At 39.4% G+C, this 22,686-nt stretch overlaps 1 protein-coding gene across 3 annotated transcripts in view; it reads right to left on the reverse strand.

Annotated features, from left to right (window-relative positions):
• The window catches only part of FANCD2 (FA complementation group D2), a 57,852-nt gene that overhangs the window by 16,997 nt on the left and 18,169 nt on the right, over window positions 1-22,686 (reverse strand). For 2 of the 3 annotated variants that reach the window (XM_045808227.2, XM_045808226.2), the window contains exons 16-30: window positions 20,826-20,960; window positions 19,363-19,494; window positions 18,111-18,221; window positions 14,895-15,004; window positions 13,984-14,044; window positions 12,778-12,897; window positions 12,025-12,098; window positions 11,592-11,738; window positions 10,765-10,865; window positions 10,228-10,343; window positions 8,916-9,024; window positions 7,159-7,269; window positions 6,777-6,889; window positions 5,672-5,815; window positions 654-770 (exon numbers count right to left, since the gene is read on the reverse strand). In XM_045808227.2, the coding sequence (XP_045664183.2) occupies window positions 654-770; window positions 5,672-5,815; window positions 6,777-6,889; window positions 7,159-7,269; window positions 8,916-9,024; window positions 10,228-10,343; window positions 10,765-10,865; window positions 11,592-11,738; window positions 12,025-12,098; window positions 12,778-12,897; window positions 13,984-14,044; window positions 14,895-15,004; window positions 18,111-18,221; window positions 19,363-19,494; window positions 20,826-20,960 (1,701 nt within the window). The remainder of the gene's footprint in view (window positions 1-653; window positions 771-5,671; window positions 5,816-6,776; window positions 6,890-7,158; window positions 7,270-8,915; window positions 9,025-10,227; window positions 10,344-10,764; window positions 10,866-11,591; window positions 11,739-12,024; window positions 12,099-12,777; window positions 12,898-13,983; window positions 14,045-14,894; window positions 15,005-18,110; window positions 18,222-19,362; window positions 19,495-20,825; window positions 20,961-22,686) is intronic. The other variant, XM_045808228.2, reaches the window with a different exon arrangement.

Here is a 22,686-nt window from a genome sequence, read left to right on the forward strand (position 1 = left end):
AATTGGTTGCTTGCCTAAAACTCTATTCTGACAGAGGGATCTTGCCCCGTCTTCAAATCACCAAGAGACTGGCTTTTATAGAGTACAAAGTGTTTGATTGAAAAGTATAGACCCATAACTACTAATGAGATAAAGCTTACACAAAAACAGAAATCATTTAGGCTGATGAAAACATTGAGCAAATAGCGAGTACAAAAAATATCAAACAACCGGATAGATTAATGTTTAAATGTTTACACCTAAAACTTCCACATTCTGTTGTTAACATCATCCCACTCTCCACCAGATGCTATGTACACATTTGTACATTATATACACATATGAGGTTCTAGCCTTCTCTAGATAGCCAGCTATTACTACACTGAGGCTTGGGCATGGGCTGTTTGGGAGGCTTTTAAAAGCAAAACCCAAGTAAAGAACAGGATTCAGGAATGCTCAGGGCATTTAGAAATATCCTGTTTGGGGTGGCTTTTTTGATTTCTCTATTTCAGAGTTCCTTTCTAAAGCAAAGTGAATGGGCTCTGGAAATGAGGCTGCCATCATGCTACCCAGTGACCCAAACATAATGCCAGAGAAAGTGACAACTTATTTATTAAGATCTCCTTGTTTCCAAATTCGTTAAGGCCAGGGCTTGTGCTTCTGCCTATACTAACCTTGAGGAAGGGGATTCTCCTGGCAACAGAGGGTGTCAACACATTCTCCAGTTTCTGGGAGAGATCTTCCAGCAAGAAAAGCAGCTCAGGGGGCTGAAGCTGCACAATTTCTGTAGCCTGTCGCAAGGAGGAAAGAAAGGATAATTCCAAGCATGACCTCGCCATCTTTTTGAAGGAGCACATTTCAGGTTTACTCTTCCCAATGGGTGAAGGATCTGACCATTCCCAAAAAAGGGGGAAATTTCCCCACCTCATATAAATGGCCGTTGTGCTCTGTCAATAAATCAAAAAGTCAAGCGCTCCCAAAGTAAAAGGAATTTCAAATTATTAAAATAGGAATCCAAGTGAGTATAGTTTTAGAAAACATACTTTTCTCTTCTTTTTTTTTTTAAATATTTTAATTTATTTATTCGTCAGAGAGAGAGAGAGAGACAGCACAAGCACGGGGAGAGGCAGAGAAGCAAGGATGTCAGAGAAGCAGGCTTGTGGCTGAGCACAGAGCCCGATGCGAGACTCAATCCCAGGACCCTGGGATCATGACCAAAGTTGAAGGCAGTCGCTTAACACTTAACTGACTGAGCCACCCAGGCATCTCAACACATACTTTTTCTCTAGAAGTAAATGTCTCTGTGTATCCTTCCAGCTGTGGACTCGAGGTGCACTTCCTAAGTATGCTGGGATAAAAAAGGACTAATTCAAGGTAATTTTGCTTTTCTCTATTCATTAAATAATCCTTTCATATTTTCTTTCCCTTAATGTTTTGCTACTATTAACTCTGTGCTGGATCCCTATAAGGGTATAACACTACCAAAAGCAGAATGAGCCAAATACAATCTCATTTCACACTGTTCATGCAATAAACATTTACGGAGAATCTCCTAGCTAATGTAGAAAGATTGGGCTGGGGGTAGGGTAGAAACTATCTCTACTGTGAAGGGGTTTACATTCTTATAAAAAATCTATAGCAAATTCCATGATATTTCTCTTTTTGATTTTTACTTTTTTATTTGTTTTATTTATTTATTTATTTATTTATTTATTTATTTATTTATTTATTTATTTTAAAGTAAGCTCCAGGCCCAATGTGGGGCTTGAACTCAGGGCCAGGAGATCAGGAGTTGCAAGCTCTAATGGCTGAGCCAGCCAGGCACCCCCTCCGCCCCGCCTTTTTCTAGCCTGGAGAAACTACTCTGGTGAAATCCCATATCAAAAGTTGTCTTTTCTGTGAAAATATGCTCTACTTACAACTTCATTATAAATACCATTCTCTCCTCAGAGTTTCACTGGTACTTGGTTCAGACCTTCAATACAGTACATACTGCTAGTTATGTGTGCTTCCCTTATTAGATTATGAGCTATTTGAAGGCTAGCATCATGCTGTATGCACTACTGCACTGCCAATGCCTAGATTAGTTTAACACATAAAAAGGCCTGGATAAGCATCTGACGGATGCTGAACAAACATCATGAACAGTGAAAACAGTATTAACCTCTAGAAACCAGAACAGTGCTGCTGTACAAGAGTAATCTAAATAGCTTATTAGTAGTAAACTAAAATAAGGATCACATCATTAGCATGATCATAATGTCTAATACATTGTAAAAAACTTATAAACATTGAGATGATGGGGGGCACCTGGGTGGCTCAGTCAGTACAGCATGTGATTTTTTTTTTTTTTTTAAGATTTTATTTATTTGTTTGAGAGAGAGAGACAGAGAGAGCATGACTGGGAGAGGGAGAAGCAGACACTCTGAGCGGGAAGCTTGACGTGGGGTTCAATCCTGACCCCAGGATCATGACCTGAGCCAAAGGCAGACGCTTAACCGACTGAGCCACCCAGGCGTCCCAAGCATGTGACTCTTGATCTCAAGGCCATGAGTTCAAATTTCATAAAAACCATCTATGAAAAGCCCACAGCGAATATCATTCGCAATGGGGAAAAGCTGAGAGCTTTTCCCTTAAGATCAGGAACACGACAAGGATGCCCACTCTCACCACTATTGTTCAACATAGTACTAGAAGTCCTAGCATCAGCAATCAGACAGACAACAAAAAGAAATAAAAGGTATTCAAACTGGCAAAGAAGTCAAACTCTCTTCGCAGATGACATGATACTTTATGTGGAAAACCCAAAAGACTCCACCCTCAAATTAGAATTCATACAGCAATTCAGTAATGTGGCAGGATACAAAATCAATGCACAGAAATCAGTTGCTTTTCTACACACTAACAATGTAATTGTAGAAAGAGAATTAGGGAATCGATTCCATATACAATAGTACCAAAAACCATAAAATACCTTGGAATAAACCTAACCAAAGAGGTAAAGGTTGTATAGTCTAGAAACTACAGAACACTTATGAAAGAAACTGAAGACACAAAAAGATGGAAACACATTCCATGCTCATGGATTGAGAGAATAAACATTGTTAAAATGTTTACGCTGCCCAGAGCAATCTATACTTTAAACATTATCCTAATCAAAATACCAATGGCACTTTTCAAAGAGCTGGAACAAAGAATCCTAAAATTTGTATGGAACCAGAAAAGACCCCGAATCGCCAAGGAAATGTTGAAAAAGAAAAACAAAGATGGGGACATCACATTGCCTGATTTCAAGCTACATTACAAAGCTGTGATCACCAACACAGGGTGGTACTGGCACTAACACAGACACAAAGATCAATGGAACAGAACAGACAGCCCAGATATGGACCCTCAACTCTATGGTCAACTAATCTTTGACAAATCAGGGAAAAAATATTCAATGGAATAAGACAGTCTCTTCAATAAATGGTGCTGGGAAAATTGGACAGCTATATACAGAAGAATGAAACTCGACCATTCTCTTAAACCATACACAAAGATAAACTCGAAATGGATGAAAGGCCTCAATGTGAGACAGGAATCCATCAAAATCCTAGAGGAGAACATAGGCAGTAATCTCTTTGATGTCAGCCACACCAAATTCTTTCAAGACACGACTTCAAAGGCAAGGGAAACGAAAGCAAAAATGAACTTTTGGGACTTCATCAAGATAAAAAGCTTCCGCACAGCAAAGGAAACAGTTTACAAAACTAAGAGGCAACCCACGGAATGGGAGAAAATACTTGCAAATGACATTACAGATAAAGGGCTGGTATCCAAGATCTATAAAGAACTTCTCAAACTCAACACCCCCCGCAAAATAATCAAGTTAAAAAATGGGCAGAAGACATGAACAGACACTTCTCCAAAGAAGACACACGAAGGGCTAACAGACACATGAAAAAATGTCCAACATCATTAGCCATCAGGGAAATTCAAATCAAAACCACACTGAAATACCACCTTACACTAGTTAGAAGGGCAAAAATTAGAAGGCAGAAAACAAGTGTTGGAGAGGATGTGGAGAAAGGGGAACCCTCTTACACTGTTGGTGGGAATGCAAGTTGGTACAGCCACTTTGGAAAACAGTATGGAGGTTCCTCAAAAAGTTAAAAATAGAGCTACCCTATGACCCAGCAATTGCACTACTGGATATTTACCCCAAAGATACAGACGTAGTGAAAAGAAGGGGCACATGCACCCCCATGTTCATAGCAGCAATGTCTACAATAGCCAAACTGTGGGAGGAGCTGAGATGCCCTTCGGTAGACGAATGGATAAAGAAGATGTGGTCCAGGGGCGCCTGGGTGGCTCAGTCGCTAAGCGTCTGCCTTCAGCTCAGGGCGTGATCCTGGCATTCTGGGATCGAGCCCCCCATCAGGCTCCTCTGCTGGGAGCCCGCTTCTTCCTCTCCCACTCCCCCTGCTTGTGTTCCCTCTCTCTCTGTCTCTCTGTCAAATAAATAAATAAAATCTTAAAAAAAAAAAAAAAAAAGATGTGGTCCATATATACAATGGAATATTACTCAGCCATCAGAAAGGATGAATACCCACCATTTGCATCGACATGGATGGAACTGGAGGGGATTATGCTACGTGAAATAAGTCAAGCAGAGAATGACAATTATCATATGGTTTCACTTATATGTGGAACATAAGGAATAGCATGGAAGACATTAGGAGAAGGAAGGGAAAAATGAAGGGGGGAATCAGAGGGGGAGATGAACCATGAGAGACTATGGACTCTGGGAAACAAACTGAGGGTATCAGCGGGGAAGGGGTGGGGGATGGGTTAGCCTGGTGATGGATATTAAGGAGGGCACACATTGCAATGAGCACTAGGTGTTATATACAAATAATAAAGCATGGAACGCTACATCAAAAACTAATGAAATACTGTACAGTGACTAACATAATTTTTTTAAAAAAAGGTCATGAGTTCAAGCCCCAAGTTGAGCCTAGAGCTTACTTTAAAAATAAATAGATAGGGGCGCCTGGGTGGCGCAGTCGTTAAGCGTCTGCCTTCGGCTCAGGGCGTGATCCCGGCATTCTGGGATCGAGCCCCACATCGGGCTCCACTGCTAGGAGCCTGCTTCTTCCTCTCCCACTCCCCCTGCTTGTGTTCCCTTTCTCGCTGGCTGTCTCTCTCTCTGTCAAATAAATAAATAAAATCTTTAAAAAATAAATAAATAAATAAATAAATAAATAAATAAATAAATAAATAAAGTTGTTTACCTTAAAAAAAAAAAAAAAGATCATGAGGATGATTATTTATCATTACTTTCACTATATATAAAAGCTCTAGAAGCCAGAGTCTACCTTCTCTCAATGCCGTGGTGCTCTTTTTACAATAAGAATAGAGCTGAGAATTTTATTTTATTTTTTAAAGATCTACTTATTTATTTGAGAACAAGAGCAAGAGAGAGAGATAGAGCGCATGCAAGCATAAGTAGGAGGGGCAGAGAGGGAGAGCAAATCCCAAGCAGACTCTGTGCTGAGCCAGACTCAGGGCTGGATTTCATGACCCTGAGATTGCAACCCAAGCTAAAACCAAGAATCAGATGCTTAACCAACTGCACCACCCAGGCACCCTGAGCTGAGAAATTTTCTGAAATAAGATTAAATTCTAGGATCTCAGCTCTGTGACTTACTTCAGTGTGCATTTCAGTATCTAAGATGAACTTGGTCACAAGCCCACAATGCAAAATAGAGAAGACCTCAATGTCCAGTTCTCGGAAAAAAGCATGGTAATTCTGTAGTGATACTGATGTCTTTTCTTCTTTCCCTTTGACCTCCTGGGGAGAAAGCAGCAGCAACCAACAGAATAAGGATTCTATATTAACCTGATTTTTCAGTAAGACCTCAAAGTACAATTTTACATTCATTTTATGCAGATGTTACTTTTTTAGCAAATCACCACTTTCCTTTCACCAAAGTCCGTAAATATTCCTGAGACAAAAGCACCTAATTAAAAAATGAGATATGGGTCACATATGAAGACCGCTGGTTGGTTTCCACTTAAGTATGAACTACTAGACAAACCAAGGTGTTATGGCATGGCAGAGAAAACAATGAGCTGTGGCACCAGACAGGTCTGGCTTCAAAGCCTTGCTCAAGCCTTATTAACTATGTGATCTCGGGCAAGTCACTTACCTTCTCTGGGTCTTAGTGTCCTTACCTATTAGATGTAGATATTACTACCAATCTTGGGTTTTTAGGAGATTATAGGAGCTATACATAATACACAATAAATAGTAGCCAAAAAACAGAAATAATTGGGATCCATGTGATTTAGGCAATTTCACAAACATATAACCTACTCTGTGATTGGTAGACTTACAGGAAAAAAGAACTACTGTTTATTGATTATCAGAAACTGTCCTAAGCATTTCATGTTATCTCAATTCATTGAGAAGTTGATAATCTGGGATCAGAGGGGGAAAGAGGATAAAAGCAGTACACCTAAAACTAGGTTCTAAAACAAAATTTGATAAATGCTACAAGAGAGAATTCAAAGTACTGCTGGGGTATAAAAAAGGGAGTAACACATTCAAAAATATGACTAGAAAAAAACTGTGTGTGGTGGTGCTAAGGGCTTAGAGTCTAACCCTAACTCTGCTGCTGGGAGAATCGCCCCAAAGCCAAGGAGTTTGTTTGCCTCTCTTTTCTCTAATTTTTCTCTCTGTAAAATGCTGGTTCCCTGTTAATCTTACTGGGCTGTCACACAACCTGCACGGAAATCCATCATTCCAGTACCTTTTCCAGCTGGCTTCTATTGGATGGTGTAGGGTCACATTCTGAACTATCCTCCTTTGAAAGTGTGTCAGGAGAGGATGTTTTGCTGCCATCTGCTTTCCGTTTCCTTCCTCCTTTTGTTTCAAAAACAAAAAAGTGACTCAAGTAATCAATAATCATGCTTGTTAAATATCACTGCCTTCAGGCAACAACCTGCTGAAGACTACCTAGAGGTAGCGGAGGTAATTTTATAACCCTACATTATAGTTCATTTTATAACCATGCCATAGAAAGAGTTCAATGACATCATCTCTCCAGTTACTGAAGCCTTGGTGCATATGACCGCTTATGTTAATTCAGTGTCTCTCTCATGGAGGCACAGAAGAAGAAGAAGATAACATACCTATCTTTCCTTGTTTTCTGATTTTTGCTGAAATAGCAGCAGTAGTAGGAGGTGTTACATCTAAAGTTTCCAAGTCAAAGTTTGCAAGGGGAGGAACATAGTCTGGGGTGACTGGAAAAGAGAGGAGACAGAAGCTCAATGCATACCAACCACATATCACTGTTAGACTTAGAATGCATCACCTGATTGGCTAAAAATTAATTTTCAGAACTACCAACTATGGCTGAATGTCTGTAAGATACATTCAAGTTACCTGACATTAATTGTTTTGGCACAGCAAAATGATCAGAGATGACTTACAGGAATATCATATTAAATGATTATGATCAATTAAGATAAAATTATTCTAAACTTCTAAATAATGATATAAAAAATATCCAAGTAGGGGCGCCTGGGTGGCACAGCGGTTAAGCGTCTGCCTTCAGCTCAGGGCGTGATCCTGGCGTTATGGGATCGAGCCCCACATCAGGCTCTTCCGCTATGAGCCTGCTTCTTCCTCTCCCACTCCCCCTGCTTGTGTTCCCTCTCTCGCTGGCTGTCTCGATCTCTGTCAAATAAATAAATAAAATCTTAAAAAAAAAAAAAAATATCCAAGTAGGTTAAGGACTAAAAATAAACTAACCCTTATTTCAAAACTAAAGATATTAATATTTGGTCACACAGAAGTTTGTTTTACACACAATTACTTAGATGAGGGCCTGAGGGAGGCTCTACATTTTCCCCAGAGAATCTAACACTTTATTTTTATTTTTTTTTTTAAGATTTTATCTATTTCTTTGAGAGAGAGAGAATGAGAGAGAGAGCATGAGAGGGGGGAGGGTCAGAGGGAAAAGCAGACTCCCTGATGAGCAGGGAGCCTGATGCAGGACTCGATCTTGGGACTCCAGGATCATGACCTGAGCCAAAGGCAGTTGCTTAACCCACTGAGTCACCCAGGAGGCCTACCTAGCACTTTAAAACAAGTTTATTTAATAGTCAGAGGGTATTAAGAGACCTGTCAGCTTTATTCCTAGTTCATAACTATGTTTAGGAAAGCAAAGGGCACTGAAAGTTTGACTTTTTTTTAAACATTTTTTTTTTTTAAGATTTTATTTATTTATTGACAGAGATAGAGACAGCCAGCGAGAGAGGGAACACAAGCAGGGGGGATGGGAGAGGAAGAAGCAGGCTCCTAGCGGAGGAGCCTGATGTGGGGCTCGATCCCAGAACGCCGGGATCACGCCCTGAGCCAAAGGCAGACGCTTAACCGCTGTGCCACCCAGGCGCCCCTGAAAGTTTGACTTCTAAAGAAGAAAAGTTACTTAAAAAAAGCCCAACCAATACTTCCCATTTTTTATTTTCTTAAGCAGCAAGATTTCTTGACGGTAACAATGGGAGGAAAATAGATGTATTCTTTTTTTTTTTTTTTTTTCCAATTTTGTTGAGGGGCGCCTCGGTGGCTCAGTAGGTTAAGCATCTGCCTTCGGCTCAGGTCATGATCCCAGGGTCCTGGGATCAAGCCCCACATCGGGCTCCCTGCTTGGCAGGAAGCCTGCTTCTCCCTCTGCCTGCCAGCCCCCTGCTTGTACTGTCTTTTTCTGTCACATAAATAAAAATTAAAAAAAAAAATAAACAAATTTTATCTTGTTGGGCAAACATTTTCTTGTCCCAGATGAGTGAGTACAGGATGGCTATCAGTGAGCTTGGCTTACAAGGAAAGTTCTTTATCTCCTCAATGCCATCCCAGCAAAGGTACCATAATAAGACATTTTCTTTACCTGCTAAGTACTTTTCCAGGATTCTCTGAAGCTCCACAATATGCTTTAACCGGGTGAGCACCTTCCCCTTCATCTCAGGTGAGGTTTGCTGGCAGAAGGCATTGACAACCTGGAAAAGTACAAATTATATTCTCATACTTTGAATGGTTCCAATTTTAATCTTATTTACATTATTCATCCAGAGCTAAAAAATGCCATTCAGTGGTAGGATCTGTGAGTTTAAAGATTTTACTTATTTATTTGATAGAGAGTGAGTGAGCATAAGCAGGGGGAACTGCGGGCAGAAGGAGAGGGAGAAGCAAGCTCTCCGCTGAGCAGGGAGCCCGATGTGGGGCTCGATCCCAGGACCCTGGGATCATGACCTGAGCCAAAGGCAGACGCTTAACTGACTGAGCCACCCAGACGTCCCAGATTTGTGAGTTTAGTCTGTAAAGTAAAGGTGTTCTCAGCAAGGTGCTATAGAGGAGAAAAAGCCCTGGGCCAATACAGAAGATCTGACTTTTAATCCCATTTCTACTGATTTCTAGTTATGTAACAAGTAGAATAGCACAGTGACTATAGAGCACACACTTTGATGAAACAAGTCCTATTCTGCTACTTACTAGCTGTGTGACCCTGGCCAAGTCATTATTAGCCTTTCTGAGTTTTTACTTCTTCAACTATAAAACGAGACAACTATAAAATGAGAATGAAGTTGTTATATGGATTAAATGCTATAAATAAAGAAATAAGCCCAGAATTTGGCACAATGTAAGTGCTTGATTATTTTTACTGACTTTGTACTCTCTGTATCTGCAACTGCATAGGTGTAAAACAAGGATAATACCTGTCCTGCCTACATCGGAATACAATTGTGAAGATAAGAAGAGATAGTTTAAGTGAACATTCTCCGAAATAATATGCATGAGAAAGGAAGTGAGGTATAAATGTAAGATGTTACTGTCATTTTCATCATATTTCATTATTGTGCATTTCATTAAGCACAATATATTCCAAAGGAAGGGGAAAACCATCACTCACTTGATCTCACCAAATCGAAACATTAAATGCATACCTATGCAAGGGTGAACAGAATTTTCACAGTGGAGAAGGTGAGTTTATTCCAGGCAAAAGGAAGAGTACAACAAAAAGGCTTGAAGTAGCAAAGCATGAAAAACATTAAGTGAATTCTAAGTATTTTGATTTGGCTACATCAACACAGCAGTTAGTGGTTAGTGGAGACTTTTTAGAGAGTCCCATGAGTATCAGGAAATAGCTTCCTTTCAACAAGAACTCCAGACAAAAGGTGAAATGTCCTAGTAACTCTGCTTACCTCTCGGAACCAGTTAAGAGTAAGAAATATGAGAGAACACATGAATGAATGCTCTTTAACAGACATGGACTCCAGCCTCTCTCCAGGATCCAAGTCAGTGAGGAATATAGGACAATCTGAAAGAGAAGAACAAACATTTCTAACTCCCTTTATTTCAAGTCAACAGAACCTGGATGTTACCCCTAGAGCTACCTACCTCTCCTTCTACTTTCCCCTTTAACTTGTATTTGAAGGTCAAGCTTTGATTAGTCTCAAAATTACTACCATATCATGTAGCAATCATTACATATAATTAAGAAGACTTTGCAAAACTAGAGGTGAGGACCAGAAAGCAACAAGGAACTATGATGATGACTGATTTGTCAACATGATAGAAATCTGTATGCATTATTGTCTTTGGAATTCCATTATTACTGCTATTCTACTTTGTGAAGTTAGAAAATTCCTTCCCACACACAATGTACTGGTTTGTTCCTTCCCTAAGATTATCAAAGAAAGGTTACAAAGAAGAAAGGATCTGATAAGTTCATCCTATACCTAATAAACCATCAATCTCCTCCAAGTTTCCATTATGTTGTTTCTCCACACAAAGTCTCAGTAACCGGAAATAGGGAGCCAGGCACAACGGAGACACCAATCTGGGAAGGAAAAATCAATTTCTAAACAATACTTTATAAGCATATTAGTCCATGTTATAGGGAACCCGACCTTATAAATAAAGAGTTTTGCCCAAAATAAATGTCTACTTTTAAGAATACATGACAAGGAACTTAATGGATGCTCAGCAAATAAACAATGAACTAACCTGGAGGAAGGCAAAGGCTGAGTAGAGTGAATATCCATGAGTTAGGAGAAGCAGAGATAAGACGGAAGGAGGGAGAGTGGCAGAGGCAGACAAGTATGTCCATGGGGGGGAGAAAGGGACAGAAATAAAAACAGCCTCACAGAGTACTTGTTGGCTGTCCTTAGGCAACATAAACCCCAACCACAGGGTCCAAGAAAAAACAAGGAATCTGACCCATTCTAGCTAACCCCTCCAAATACCACCTGTATTAGGAGAAAACCACACCCCCTTTTAAAAAGATCTTATTTATTTACTTGAAAGAGAGAAAATGAGCTGGGGGAGGGACATAGGGAGAGGGAGAAGCAGGCTTCCCATTAAGCAGGGAGCCTGACGCAGGGCTTGATCCCAGGACCCTGGGATCATGACCTGAGCCGAAGGCAGACGCTTAACCAACTGAGCCACACAGGCGCCCCAGAAACCCTTTTCCACCAAGTTCTCAACAGACTGCAAGAAGTGTGGAATACCCCATGAACTCTCAAAACTGCAAAAGAAGTTTTTAGAAAAGAGAAAGTACACTGACTTTTGGTCTGATTCCTTTGAAGTCATTCTACCCCCATCTTTTGCAAAGTCCTGAGAGAACAACAGTGGCAGGAGGTTGATGACAATCCCATCGTGACTACTGTATTCTTCTAGTCCGTAGAGAGCTTTCACAGGAAATGGATAGTCGCTGTGGAGAGAACCCAGAATTTGATGCCCCAAGGGTATACACACCTTCAAGGGAAACTGCTAGAACAAACCAATCTTTCCTCTTACAAGAAGAAATGAGAAAGAGAAAAAACAAGTGGAAGCTTTTAGGAATTCTGGAACTGGGGTGCTGGGGTGTTGGGAGGAAAGAAGCTGTGGGACTGGGCCAGACTTAGCTGAGGTCAAGAGCATTCTGATTGATGTCCGTACTAACTACGGACATAATTTCTTCACCAGTACAATCAGGTTGGGGGGTATACAGTACTTACCCTTCTGGAAAAACACAGAAATCCACCACAAAGGCATCTTGGAAATCATTGAAGATGTTCTGCCCAACCCAGTCCTTCAGGAAGCAAGCAAGCAAACAAACAAGGCTGTATAGGTAAGGGTGTACTTGCTATAGAGCCTTAGACAAACTATTACCCTTTCTAAGCCTTAGTTTCCTTTCTTTTTTTTTTTTTTAAGGTTTTATTTATTGATTTGTGAGAAAGAGAGAGTGCACACACATGCAGGCGAGCAGGGGAGTGGCAGGCAGAGGGAAAAGCAGGCTCCCTGCCAAGCAGGGAGCCAGATGTGGGACTTGATCCCAGGACCAGGACCCTGAGATCATGACCTAGGCTGAAGGCAGACACTTAACCAACTGAGACACCCAGGAGTCCCCCAGTTTCCCCATTTCTAAGAAGAGAATATTATGTACCCCATTATTATGAAGTAGAAAACACTTAATACATAAAAAATGCTTAACACAGTGCCTGGCACAGAATACATAATGGCTATCAACATCATCAACAATATGTCATCATCATCATCATTACTATTATTATTGTTATTATATGAAGGAGGCCTCAGGAGTGAGGTGAGGCCTGGAGTAGGGCAAGTCAGAACAGCCTTCCCAACTAGAATATGGGAGAGCTCACAGGATGATCTATTTTTGCACGGTAATAGACAGAAGGGTTTGAAGAATATGAAGTAAAAAGCAGTTCTCAGGCTTTGCTGCTTTAAGAAAAGATACTGGGCCTTACCAGGGCTTTTGGAGCCAGCTTTCTTCCTTGGATCATATTAGCAAATTCATCATAATAAAGTGCAGAAGCCTGGGGAGACTGCTCACTACAGGAATGAACCAACTGCAGCAAGGAGGTCACCTGGAGCAGCCAAAGAGAAAGAATGGTTCAGCCACTGGACTGCCAACGTTTCCTAAACACTGCTCACTCCATTCAGCAGTAAATTTTTCCTTTCAATTTCACTGGCAAAGCTCTTACTACCACTCACCTGAGGTTTTCTTGAGCTTCCTTACAAGCCTATCTCTTTCTAATATCTCTTCTCCAATCCATCAGACCCACACAACTGGATTATTATTATTTTTTTACAAACATGCTCTTTCTTTTTTTTTTTTTTTTTTAAGATTTTATTTATTTATGTGGCAGAGAGACAGCCAGCGAGAGAGGGAACCCAGCAGGGGATGGGAGAGGAAGAAGCAGGCTCCTAGCGGAGAAGCCCGATGTGGGACTCGATCCCGGAACGCCAGGATCACGCCCTGAGCCAAAAGCAGACGCTTAACGGCTGCGCTACCCAGGCACCCCCAAACATGCCCTTTCTTTTCACAAATACTTTTATTTTGAGAGAAAGAGCGCACATGAGTGGGGGGAGGGGGAGATGGAGAACGAGAGAGAGAGAGAGAGAGAGAGAGAGAGAGAGAGAACTCAAACAGGCTCCACATCCAGCGCGGAGCCCAATGCAGGGCTCGATCTCACGATCCTGAGATAATGACCTGAGCCAAAATCAAGAGTTGGATGCTTAATCAACTGAGCCAGCCAGGCGCCCCTGGATTAATTTTTCTAAAGCAAAGTTTCAATTATGTCACGTCTATGCTAAGAAACCTTAAAGACTACCGCTATGCAAAAAATTAAATTGAAATGTCTTGATTCACACTCAAGGCCCTCTCTTTGCTACCTTTGGACTAGTTTTATCTCCAACTCTCCAACTGTATGCTTACTTGTCCCTATGCTCCAATCAATCTCCTATTGTACAAATATGGCTCACTTGTCTTGCTCTCTAGGAATTCACAATTTAATTAAGGAGGTTAGACAAATACAGAAATAAATGTAACTCATGCCAGCCAGGAAAACATATTTTGAAAAAAAAAAAGCACTCTTTCTGGTAAACTGACAGTTATTAGAGCAATTTCTCAGTTATTCATAAACATATCCAACCACATTACAAGAACTCACCTGTGTGTACTGTTCATTGCTCAGGTCTGTTCTCCCTTGGGTCAAATTTGAAGATCTACTTCTAAAAACAAAGAATTTTAGCTTCACTTTTACAATATTTTGTAAGAACTAGCAATATATGTATGAATCCTGCCATCCCTCGGATGTGGGTGGAGATAGAAGTGCATAAAGGCACAAAGGACTATTTACAAAATGTGGATTAGAGCAAACAATGGCTATCTTAGATTTTTTTTAAGGGCACACTAAATTAGTAATAATCTTAAAAGCAAGCACTGGGCATTGTTCTAAGCATTTAATGCTCTCGAGCGGTCTAGCACCAAAGACTGAACTCTTACCCAGTACATTATGTAGCCTCCATGAATTACTAATGCCGATTCTAAGAATGTCTCCTGAGGTCCCAGGAATTCCTAACGAACTATCTCTAAGGAGCATAAACTGAACTCCAATGTCATTTTGCAATGGCAACATCTTATCAAGACCCAACTCTGATGCTCCTATCACCAGGTGCCTTATTTTTATCAAACATGATGTCCTGGACAATACCACAGCAATGGAGAAATCTGTAACGTCCAGTGCCGGGGAGAGGCGCAAATGCAAAAAAATGCATCCCAGGATGTTCAGCATTCCCCTTTTGTGGAAACATTTCTATTACTTTATTTATTAACAATCCCTAGTTTTTAACCATCAGACTGTAATGATTATGATCACATTCTGTAAAAATTATATGGGGTATATACAGTCGAGATTAGGAGGGAAAATGGAAAAGTTGTAACAAACATTTGCTTACTTCTCTTATTATGGGCTTAATGTTTACCATTATAATGAAGTCTACACAATGTAACACTTTATTTGTAAGGTGGCAACTTGATTAAGTGACCTTGAGCCACAGAAGTCAGAATTTCCAAGCATACCTGTCTGCTGCCATGATGCCAGCCATGGTGACAGCACCAATAATACCAATGAGTTTGTATTTGAATATGGTGCTAGAGAGCTGCTTTCTTATCACCAGGTGCATGTCATCCTGCAAGGAAGACATGGTAGAGAAAGCTGAAGATGCTGGAATAGTACAGCAAAAGAGCCTATAGATATTGGAGGCAAAATACCTAAAATAGCAAGGGCTCTATCATTTACTAACTGTGTGGCTTTTGGCAAGTCATTTCATCTCTGAGTCTCAATTTTTTTCATCTATAAAACAGGGAAGGTTTTGTAAGCAAGAGAGACAAATTAACAAATGTCCTAGAACAGTGTCAAACATAGCAGATGCTCAAAAATAACAGCTATTATTGTTACTGTTGTGATACTTGCTTGATAAGGATATGTGAATTACTGTGTTGTTGTTGGCTGCTCAACTAAAATAATGAAATAGAAAAAAATATTTAGGTAAATTAACCAAGGAGGCAAAAGACTTGTACATTAAAAGTATAAAACAATGCTGAAAGATATTAAAGAAGACCTAAATAAATGGAAAGCTAACCCATGTTCATGAATTGGAAGACTTAATATTGTTAAGATAATGATAATACTCAAAGTGACAGGCACATTCTTTGTAATCCTTACTAACATCACAAAAGAATTTTTTCCAGATAGAGAAAAACTCATGCTAAAATTCATATGGAATTTCAAGGGACCCCAAATAGCCAAAACAATCTTGAAAAAGAATAAATACGTTCTTTCAAATTTCAATTTTGAAATTATTACAATCTTTCAACTTCAAAATTACTACAAAAGCTACAGTAATTAAAACAGTGTGCCACCTGAATAGGAAGCACATATACACCGATAAGAGTCCAGAAATAAACCCTCACATATATGGTCAATTGACTTTCTGCAAAGGTGCTAAGACCATTCAAAGGGGAAAGTACAGTCTTTTCAATAAAAGGTGCTGGAAAAAACCACACACAAAAGGTGCTGAAAAAATTGGATACCCACATATACACAAAATGAAATTGAACTCTTACCTTTAACCATATACAAAAATTAACTCAAAGTGAACCAACAACCTAAATTTAAGAGCTAAAACTGTGAGACTCCTGAAAGAAAGCGAAGAAAAAAATCTTCACGACTTCAAATTGGGGAATGGTTTTTTCCTAAGTATGACACCAAAAGCACAGGCAACAAAGAAAAAAGAGACACAGATAAATTGGGGCTTCATCAAAACTCCACCAAAGGACACTATCAAGAGTGAAAAGACAATGCATGGAATGGGAGAAAATATTTGCCAATCATGTATCTGATAAGGGACAATACCCAGGAAGTACAGAGGATCCCTATACATCAACAACAAAAAACAGACTTAAAAAAATGAACAAAGGACTTCAATAGACATTCTCCCAAATAAGATATTCAAATGACTAATAAGCAAATAGTAAGATGTTCAACATCATTAGTCTTTAGGGAAATGCAAATCAAAACCACAGCAAGGCACCCAGTAGGATGGTTATAGTTAAGAAATGGAAAATAAGTGTTGGTGAGGATGTAAAACCGCGGAGTCCTCAATTGTTCACGGGCACATAAAATTAGGTGCAGCTGCTGCAGAAAACAGTTTGGTGGGTTCTCAAAATGTTAAACACAGAATCAACATATGATTCAGCAATTCCACTCCTAGATAACCAAAGACTTGAAAATAGGGACTCAAACAGCTACTTGCACACCGGTGTTCATAGCAGCATGATTCACAATAGCCAAAAGGTGAAAAAAAGCCAGTGTCCATCAATAAATGAATGCACAAACTAAATGTGGTCTATACATACAATGGAATGCTAGTTCGCCATAAAAAGGAATGAAGTTTGATATATCTTATACCACGGGTGAACCCTGAACAGACAATGCTAAGTGACATAAGCCAAACACAAAAGGAAAGATATCATATAACTATTTTTTAAATTTAAATTTTGTTATTTTTTTTTTAAAGAGGGAGAGCGAGAGAATCTTAAGCAGGTTCCACACCCAGCATGGAGCCCAACGCAGGGCTCAATCTCACAACCCTGAGATCATGACCTGAGCTGAAATCAAGAGTTGGCCACTTAACTGACTGAGTCACCCAGATGCCCCTCATATGACTATTTAAATGAGGTACCCAGAACAGACAAATTCAGAGACAGGAAATAGATCAGAGGTAACCGGGGGCTGGAGGAAGGAAAATGGGGAGTTACTGCTGAATGGGTAGAGTTTGTTTGGGACGACAAAAAGTTCTGGATATAGACAGTGGTGACAGCTGCACAACATTCTTAATGAACTTAATGCTACTTAAAAATTGTTAAAGTAATAAAATCTGTTATGCATATTTTACCATCATTAAAAAATAAAATAATGATGTAGCTCTATATTACTGATGTGAAGCCATCTCCAAAATATACTGCTAAATGAAAGAAATAAGATGCAGAACAAAAGGGTAAGGAGTGGAATATAGGTAAATACAAATTTGTAAATGCTCAGGACATCTCAGAAAGCTATAATGTCTCAGGACAAACTCAGAAAGTGATTGCCTTCAGAGAACCAGATGCCTAGAGGACTGAGAAGGGGGGACACTTATTTTTCACCACTTCTTATACCTTTTGAATTTTGTGCTACATATATATATTATCTAGCTTTTTTTTTTTAATTAAGAAAAGGTGTTGGTTGTTCAAAGTCACAGTCCTGTATGGATTACTGCCACGGGGTGGCACTAAAGATACAAAAGAGCTACGAGTTCTGATTGCAATGTAATCTCTTGTTTTAGTCCCTTTGCCTGACTTTCCCAGTGAATGGTGTCTACCGATGAAAGCAAGCCCAGATGAAGTTCACATTAGATGTAGATGTTCCCTAGGAAACAAGGTAATACTGTGTCCCCACAGCACTCAGTTTAGAACCTGAACAGCTTTTCTTACTCAGGTCCATAGTCAGCTAATTACAGACCCACTTCTAATAGACTAAGCTACTTGAGGGTAGAAGGTCTAATACACTTACTATCTCAGGGCTTGGTACACAATAAACACTTAATGTTTGTGGTAAGAAAAGAATGAGAAAGTACTCAGACCATGGCTGTGTACTTGATTTCTATTAGTACACAGGCTAAAGTGATTTTGTTCAGTGAATTTTAATTAAAGAAGTTTAAAGTTTTAAAGGTTTCTCAACGCACTGCCTGTTACCTGGATGTGACTGCTGGCTTCATGCTGTTTGCTAAATGCCAGTGTGCTGAGAATATAGAAGAGTTTTCGTATCTGCTGAGGGGACATATTATCCAGATAATCTAAAATGCCCTATGAAAAAAAATGCCAACAATAAAGTTAGCCACTAATATTTTCTTCCATCAAATAAAAAAATTAAAATCCTTTTAAGAGACATAAGAGGCATCCAGGTACCCACAAAAGCTCAAGTTCTCTCAAGCTGCGCTCAGACCCCAAAGAGTTATTCATCCTAACATACCTCCTAGTTCTCCCTATTCCTCTTCTCCACGCTTCCCTTCTTAGTGAATACAGTACTCTGCCAAAAGTTACATCTCGGACCTTATTCCTTATAACATCCCTTCTCGGTTTCCACTCCATGAATTACTTACTCATTCTCTACCGATGTGGAAGTAGTCACAAGGGAAATACTTATTTTTTAACGTTGGGCAAAACCTCAGCTTTCTCATCCCTAATATGACGATAACATGACCTACAATTACCTTTCAAAGCCCAGATGTGATTACATCAACCCTGTGTTAAAAGCCTATCGAGCTCTCTATGGTCTACAAAATAAAGTTGAAACTCTTCAGCATGGTATCTGACACCCTTCATAATCTGACACTGTCCTATGTCTTCCCAACCTCACCTACCACCACTTCTCACCATATGTCCCATTTGTCAACCATGCTAGTCTACTTGTCATCCTTCAGGTATACCATGGAGCTGGATGCCAATTTGCTTCTGTTTAAACTGTCCTCTGCCTAGATGCACTTCCTTTATTTTCTCTTATCAAATCATGCCCAAACTTCAAGAATCACTCAAATCTACTCTTTGAAAAGTACCCAGTTTCCTAGGCCAAATTAATTATTCCTGCTCTGGTGCATCAATACCACCTTATCTTTCTAGAGATTTCTCATGTTGTTTTTACAGTGACTTGTTTATTTGTTTTACTATCACCAAAGGTAAGAACTAAGTTTTATACACAGACCACCCAGAATACAGCCTGCACATAGGTACAAAGTATTTGTTGAATGTATTAATATATACAAGATGAGTTATTTTTTTTCTATTATTTGCCCATTACCTCACCTCCTTCCCACCCCCTCCTACCACTTATAGCGCTCAATATCTAGAATATAAATTAAACTGCTGCTAATTAGTGGATGCCAGATATCTCTCAGATACATGCAAGAAAGAAAAATGATGCAATATATGTCACCGGAGAGACAGATACCTTCACAAAGACTGCGTTCAGCCTCATAGCAGATAGGTTTAGGACTACCAACTCCAGGAGGACATCCAACGCAGTATCAACTTCAGCTTCATTTCCACTGCAGATATGGGTCACTAGAGCACCAACCACTTCCTGTATGGGAAAGAGGCAATAGGACAGTGTAAATAAAAATATGACATGGCCATCTTAAAAGGGTTAATGCTTGAGACCATTCCAATCTCAACTTGCTTAAAATCCCAACCTACCCTATCCTATTGTCTAACTCTATTATCTACTTTTCATTAATGTTGGTTTCAAGAGGTTGAGGATTATGCCAATCTAACTACGTGACCATCCACTCTTGACTTATTTCCTAAAATTTATCAGTGAGCGCTATCTAAGCCCCCCTGATTTTGCTCCCTGGCATAGTCTCTTTCTTTTTTCATATGGGTTAAATACTACCCCTCAAGCTACAGTTGTACTTAATCTGTTAAAATTTACTATAAAGATGGAACTAAGGGCGCCTCGCTGGGTCAAATGGAGCATGTGACTCTTGATCTCTCAGTTGTGGGTTCAAGCCCCATGTTGGGTGTAGAGATTACTTAAAAATAAAATACTAAAAAAAAAAAAAAAGATGGAACTCAAGAAGCTCAAGGTTTTAAAGGTTTTTACAGGTTAGACTTGTATGTTTCAAGCAAACATGAGCCATGATAGTAACTCTTAAGACATTAAGATGGTTCCAAAAAAATACCTTGTATGCCATTCTCCCTTTCCTTTATACTGCTGCTCCATACTGAATCATATGGTTTTCTCAACTGCAGCAGCTAGCCCATGACAGCTGAATCTATTGCTCTGCTTTAAATTTTTATTGTCTTTATTTTTACAAGTTCCATTCAAATGTTTTGACATTGTTAATACTAAGTATAGCATGTACAAAAAAATAGAAAATAAGACACTCTGTTCTTTGATTTCATAATCACTTTCCACAAGTACAGCCTTCCCTCTCTGGATATGTGCTATTAAATTTTGTGTCTCATGTTCATGGGAATAGGGTTACGCCCTCAGGCATTTCTCCTTCATTTGTTTTCCTCCACATTTTTTCTAGAGAACAACTCCAGGATCAACTGGCAGTTGATCAGTGGCAGCTAAATTTTAAAACAGCTTTCTGTATACTATGAAAACAGCCCAATAACCCCAGCCTTTTAGCCATGGTTTATTTAAAAAAGACTGGATGTGGACCTTCATTTTAAAGTCAGAGAATTTTAGAGCTCAAAATGCAGAGTTAGATCCTCCAGTCTAGTCTCCCACATTTTATTAAGACTACGACTAGAACTAAGTTTTCCCAACTCCCAGTTCTGAGCTCTTTTTCCTTCAATGCCTTCCAACCAACAAGAAGTAAACATCATATCACATGCAAGCCACTTGGAATCGCATTTCTTCCTGTTCCCTGTTCCCTCCTTTCCAAAATAAATATTTCGACATACCTGCTGACAGTAAGTGTCAAAAAACGTAAATGCATATTTGTATAGGAGACTGCCAAACAAAATGATACTCTGGTCTAGGGAGTGCAACAAACTCTGCGCCAACGACAGAATGGATGGACAAATATCCTTAAGGACCTTGAGGGGGGGGAAGAGGAGAGAAAAACAAAAGAAGCTGTGGGAGGAATTTAGTTATTACAGAACCAAGACTTGCTAAGCCTTATAAGATGTCAGAGTTCTCCTCACTAACTCTCATTTTAACTTAAGGTAACTTAATCTTTGTTTTACTCAAAATTATCTTTCATCATTCTGAGTTTTCACTCAGGATCAATGGGATTGGTTGTATGAATAAGAAGTGACCTGGAAGCTGAAAGAAGTTAAATTATAAGCGTAATAGTGTTGTCCCTATCCGCCCAATTTGGGACTAGAATCCAGACCTTTTTAAAATTTATTTTATTTTTTTATTTTTTGAGAGAGAGAGAAACAGAGCGCGGGCGCGCGCACAAGTAGGGGAGGAGGAGAGGGAGAAGCAGGCTCTTGGCTGAGCAGGGAACCCGATGCAGGGCTCAAACCTGGAACTCCGGGATCGTGACCCAAGCTGAAGGCAACGCTTAACAGACTGAGCCACCTAGGCAACCCTAGAATCCAAATCTTCTAAATCCCAATTTCTTTACTCAATCATACTGTCTCCCTGCGCATATACTGGGTCTGTTCTGCCTTGGTTATGATTTGAAATCAATCTATAAGGTTCAATACTAATTAAATTGATTTCTCCTAAGATCAAATAGAGAACTGATCGTGTCTTAGCAAAAGGGCAGAAGACGGACATTAATGGACCCAAAGTAAATAACCAGTTTAAGTCCAGCTTCTTTACCAATACCATCACAACAACAACAACAACAAATCTTAAATTAAGCCCTGAATTGGGTATAATACTTTGCTGAGAAAATGCAATAAAAAATTATATATGGGGTGCCTGGTTGGCACAGTTGGTTAGGAGTCTGATTCTTGGTTTTAGCTCTGGTCATGATCTCGGGGTCGTGAGATTGAGCCCTGCACTGGGCTCCACACTTAGCACAGAGTCTGCTTGGGTTTCTCTCTCCCTCTTTCTCTGTGCCCCCCTAAAATAAATAAATAAATCTTTAAAAGATATATATATATAGTTTCTGCCTTCTGGAAAATTATAGCCCAAAACACATATCATTGCCAGAAATAGGCACGGAAAGCACTATAAGATAAAATAACAGAAATATCAAATCCATTTCTAAATACAAAATCTTAAGACCCAACTATATATTCTCATTAATACCTAAGTCAAGCCCAAACTACTGGTTATCCAGTTTTCTAAGGTATATATTGTTAATATCCTGAAAATTTACCAGGAAATACCATTCCTAACTTACAAAATTCTAATCAAAGCGTTTATATTTCAACAGAAAAAAATCACCCGAGAGTCACAGCACTGAAAGGCCAAATACAGATGGTTCAAAAGATGCATAATTATGTCTCTATTAGCATTCCTCTGGTCCTGTTATGCTCAAGGTTTTTAAAAACTGCTTAGAACAGGATACAGAAGGCAAGTTTGTCAAAACTGCAGATCACAAAGAGCTAGATAATTAAAATGATTAATGCAAAGTTCAGATTTGAAAGTCTCAATGCACTTGAACAATGGGTTGACACTAACATGAAGAAATTTTTATATGGGAGCTGCAAAGCCTTCCATTTTAAGTTAGAAATCAAGTTATATAAGTATGTAATTAGAAGACCTGAACTAAAACATTTCCTGTAAAAAATAATTTGGGGCTTGAGTTTAATCAGTTCAATATAAACCAATTTTGTCACCTTTTTTCTAAAGAGATGAGAC

Source organism: Ursus americanus, chromosome 14 (assembly GCF_024610735.1).
Source record: "Ursus americanus isolate L20-20 chromosome 14, mUrsAme1.1.p, whole genome shotgun sequence".
NCBI classification, from domain to species: Eukaryota; Metazoa; Chordata; class Mammalia; order Carnivora; family Ursidae; genus Ursus; species Ursus americanus.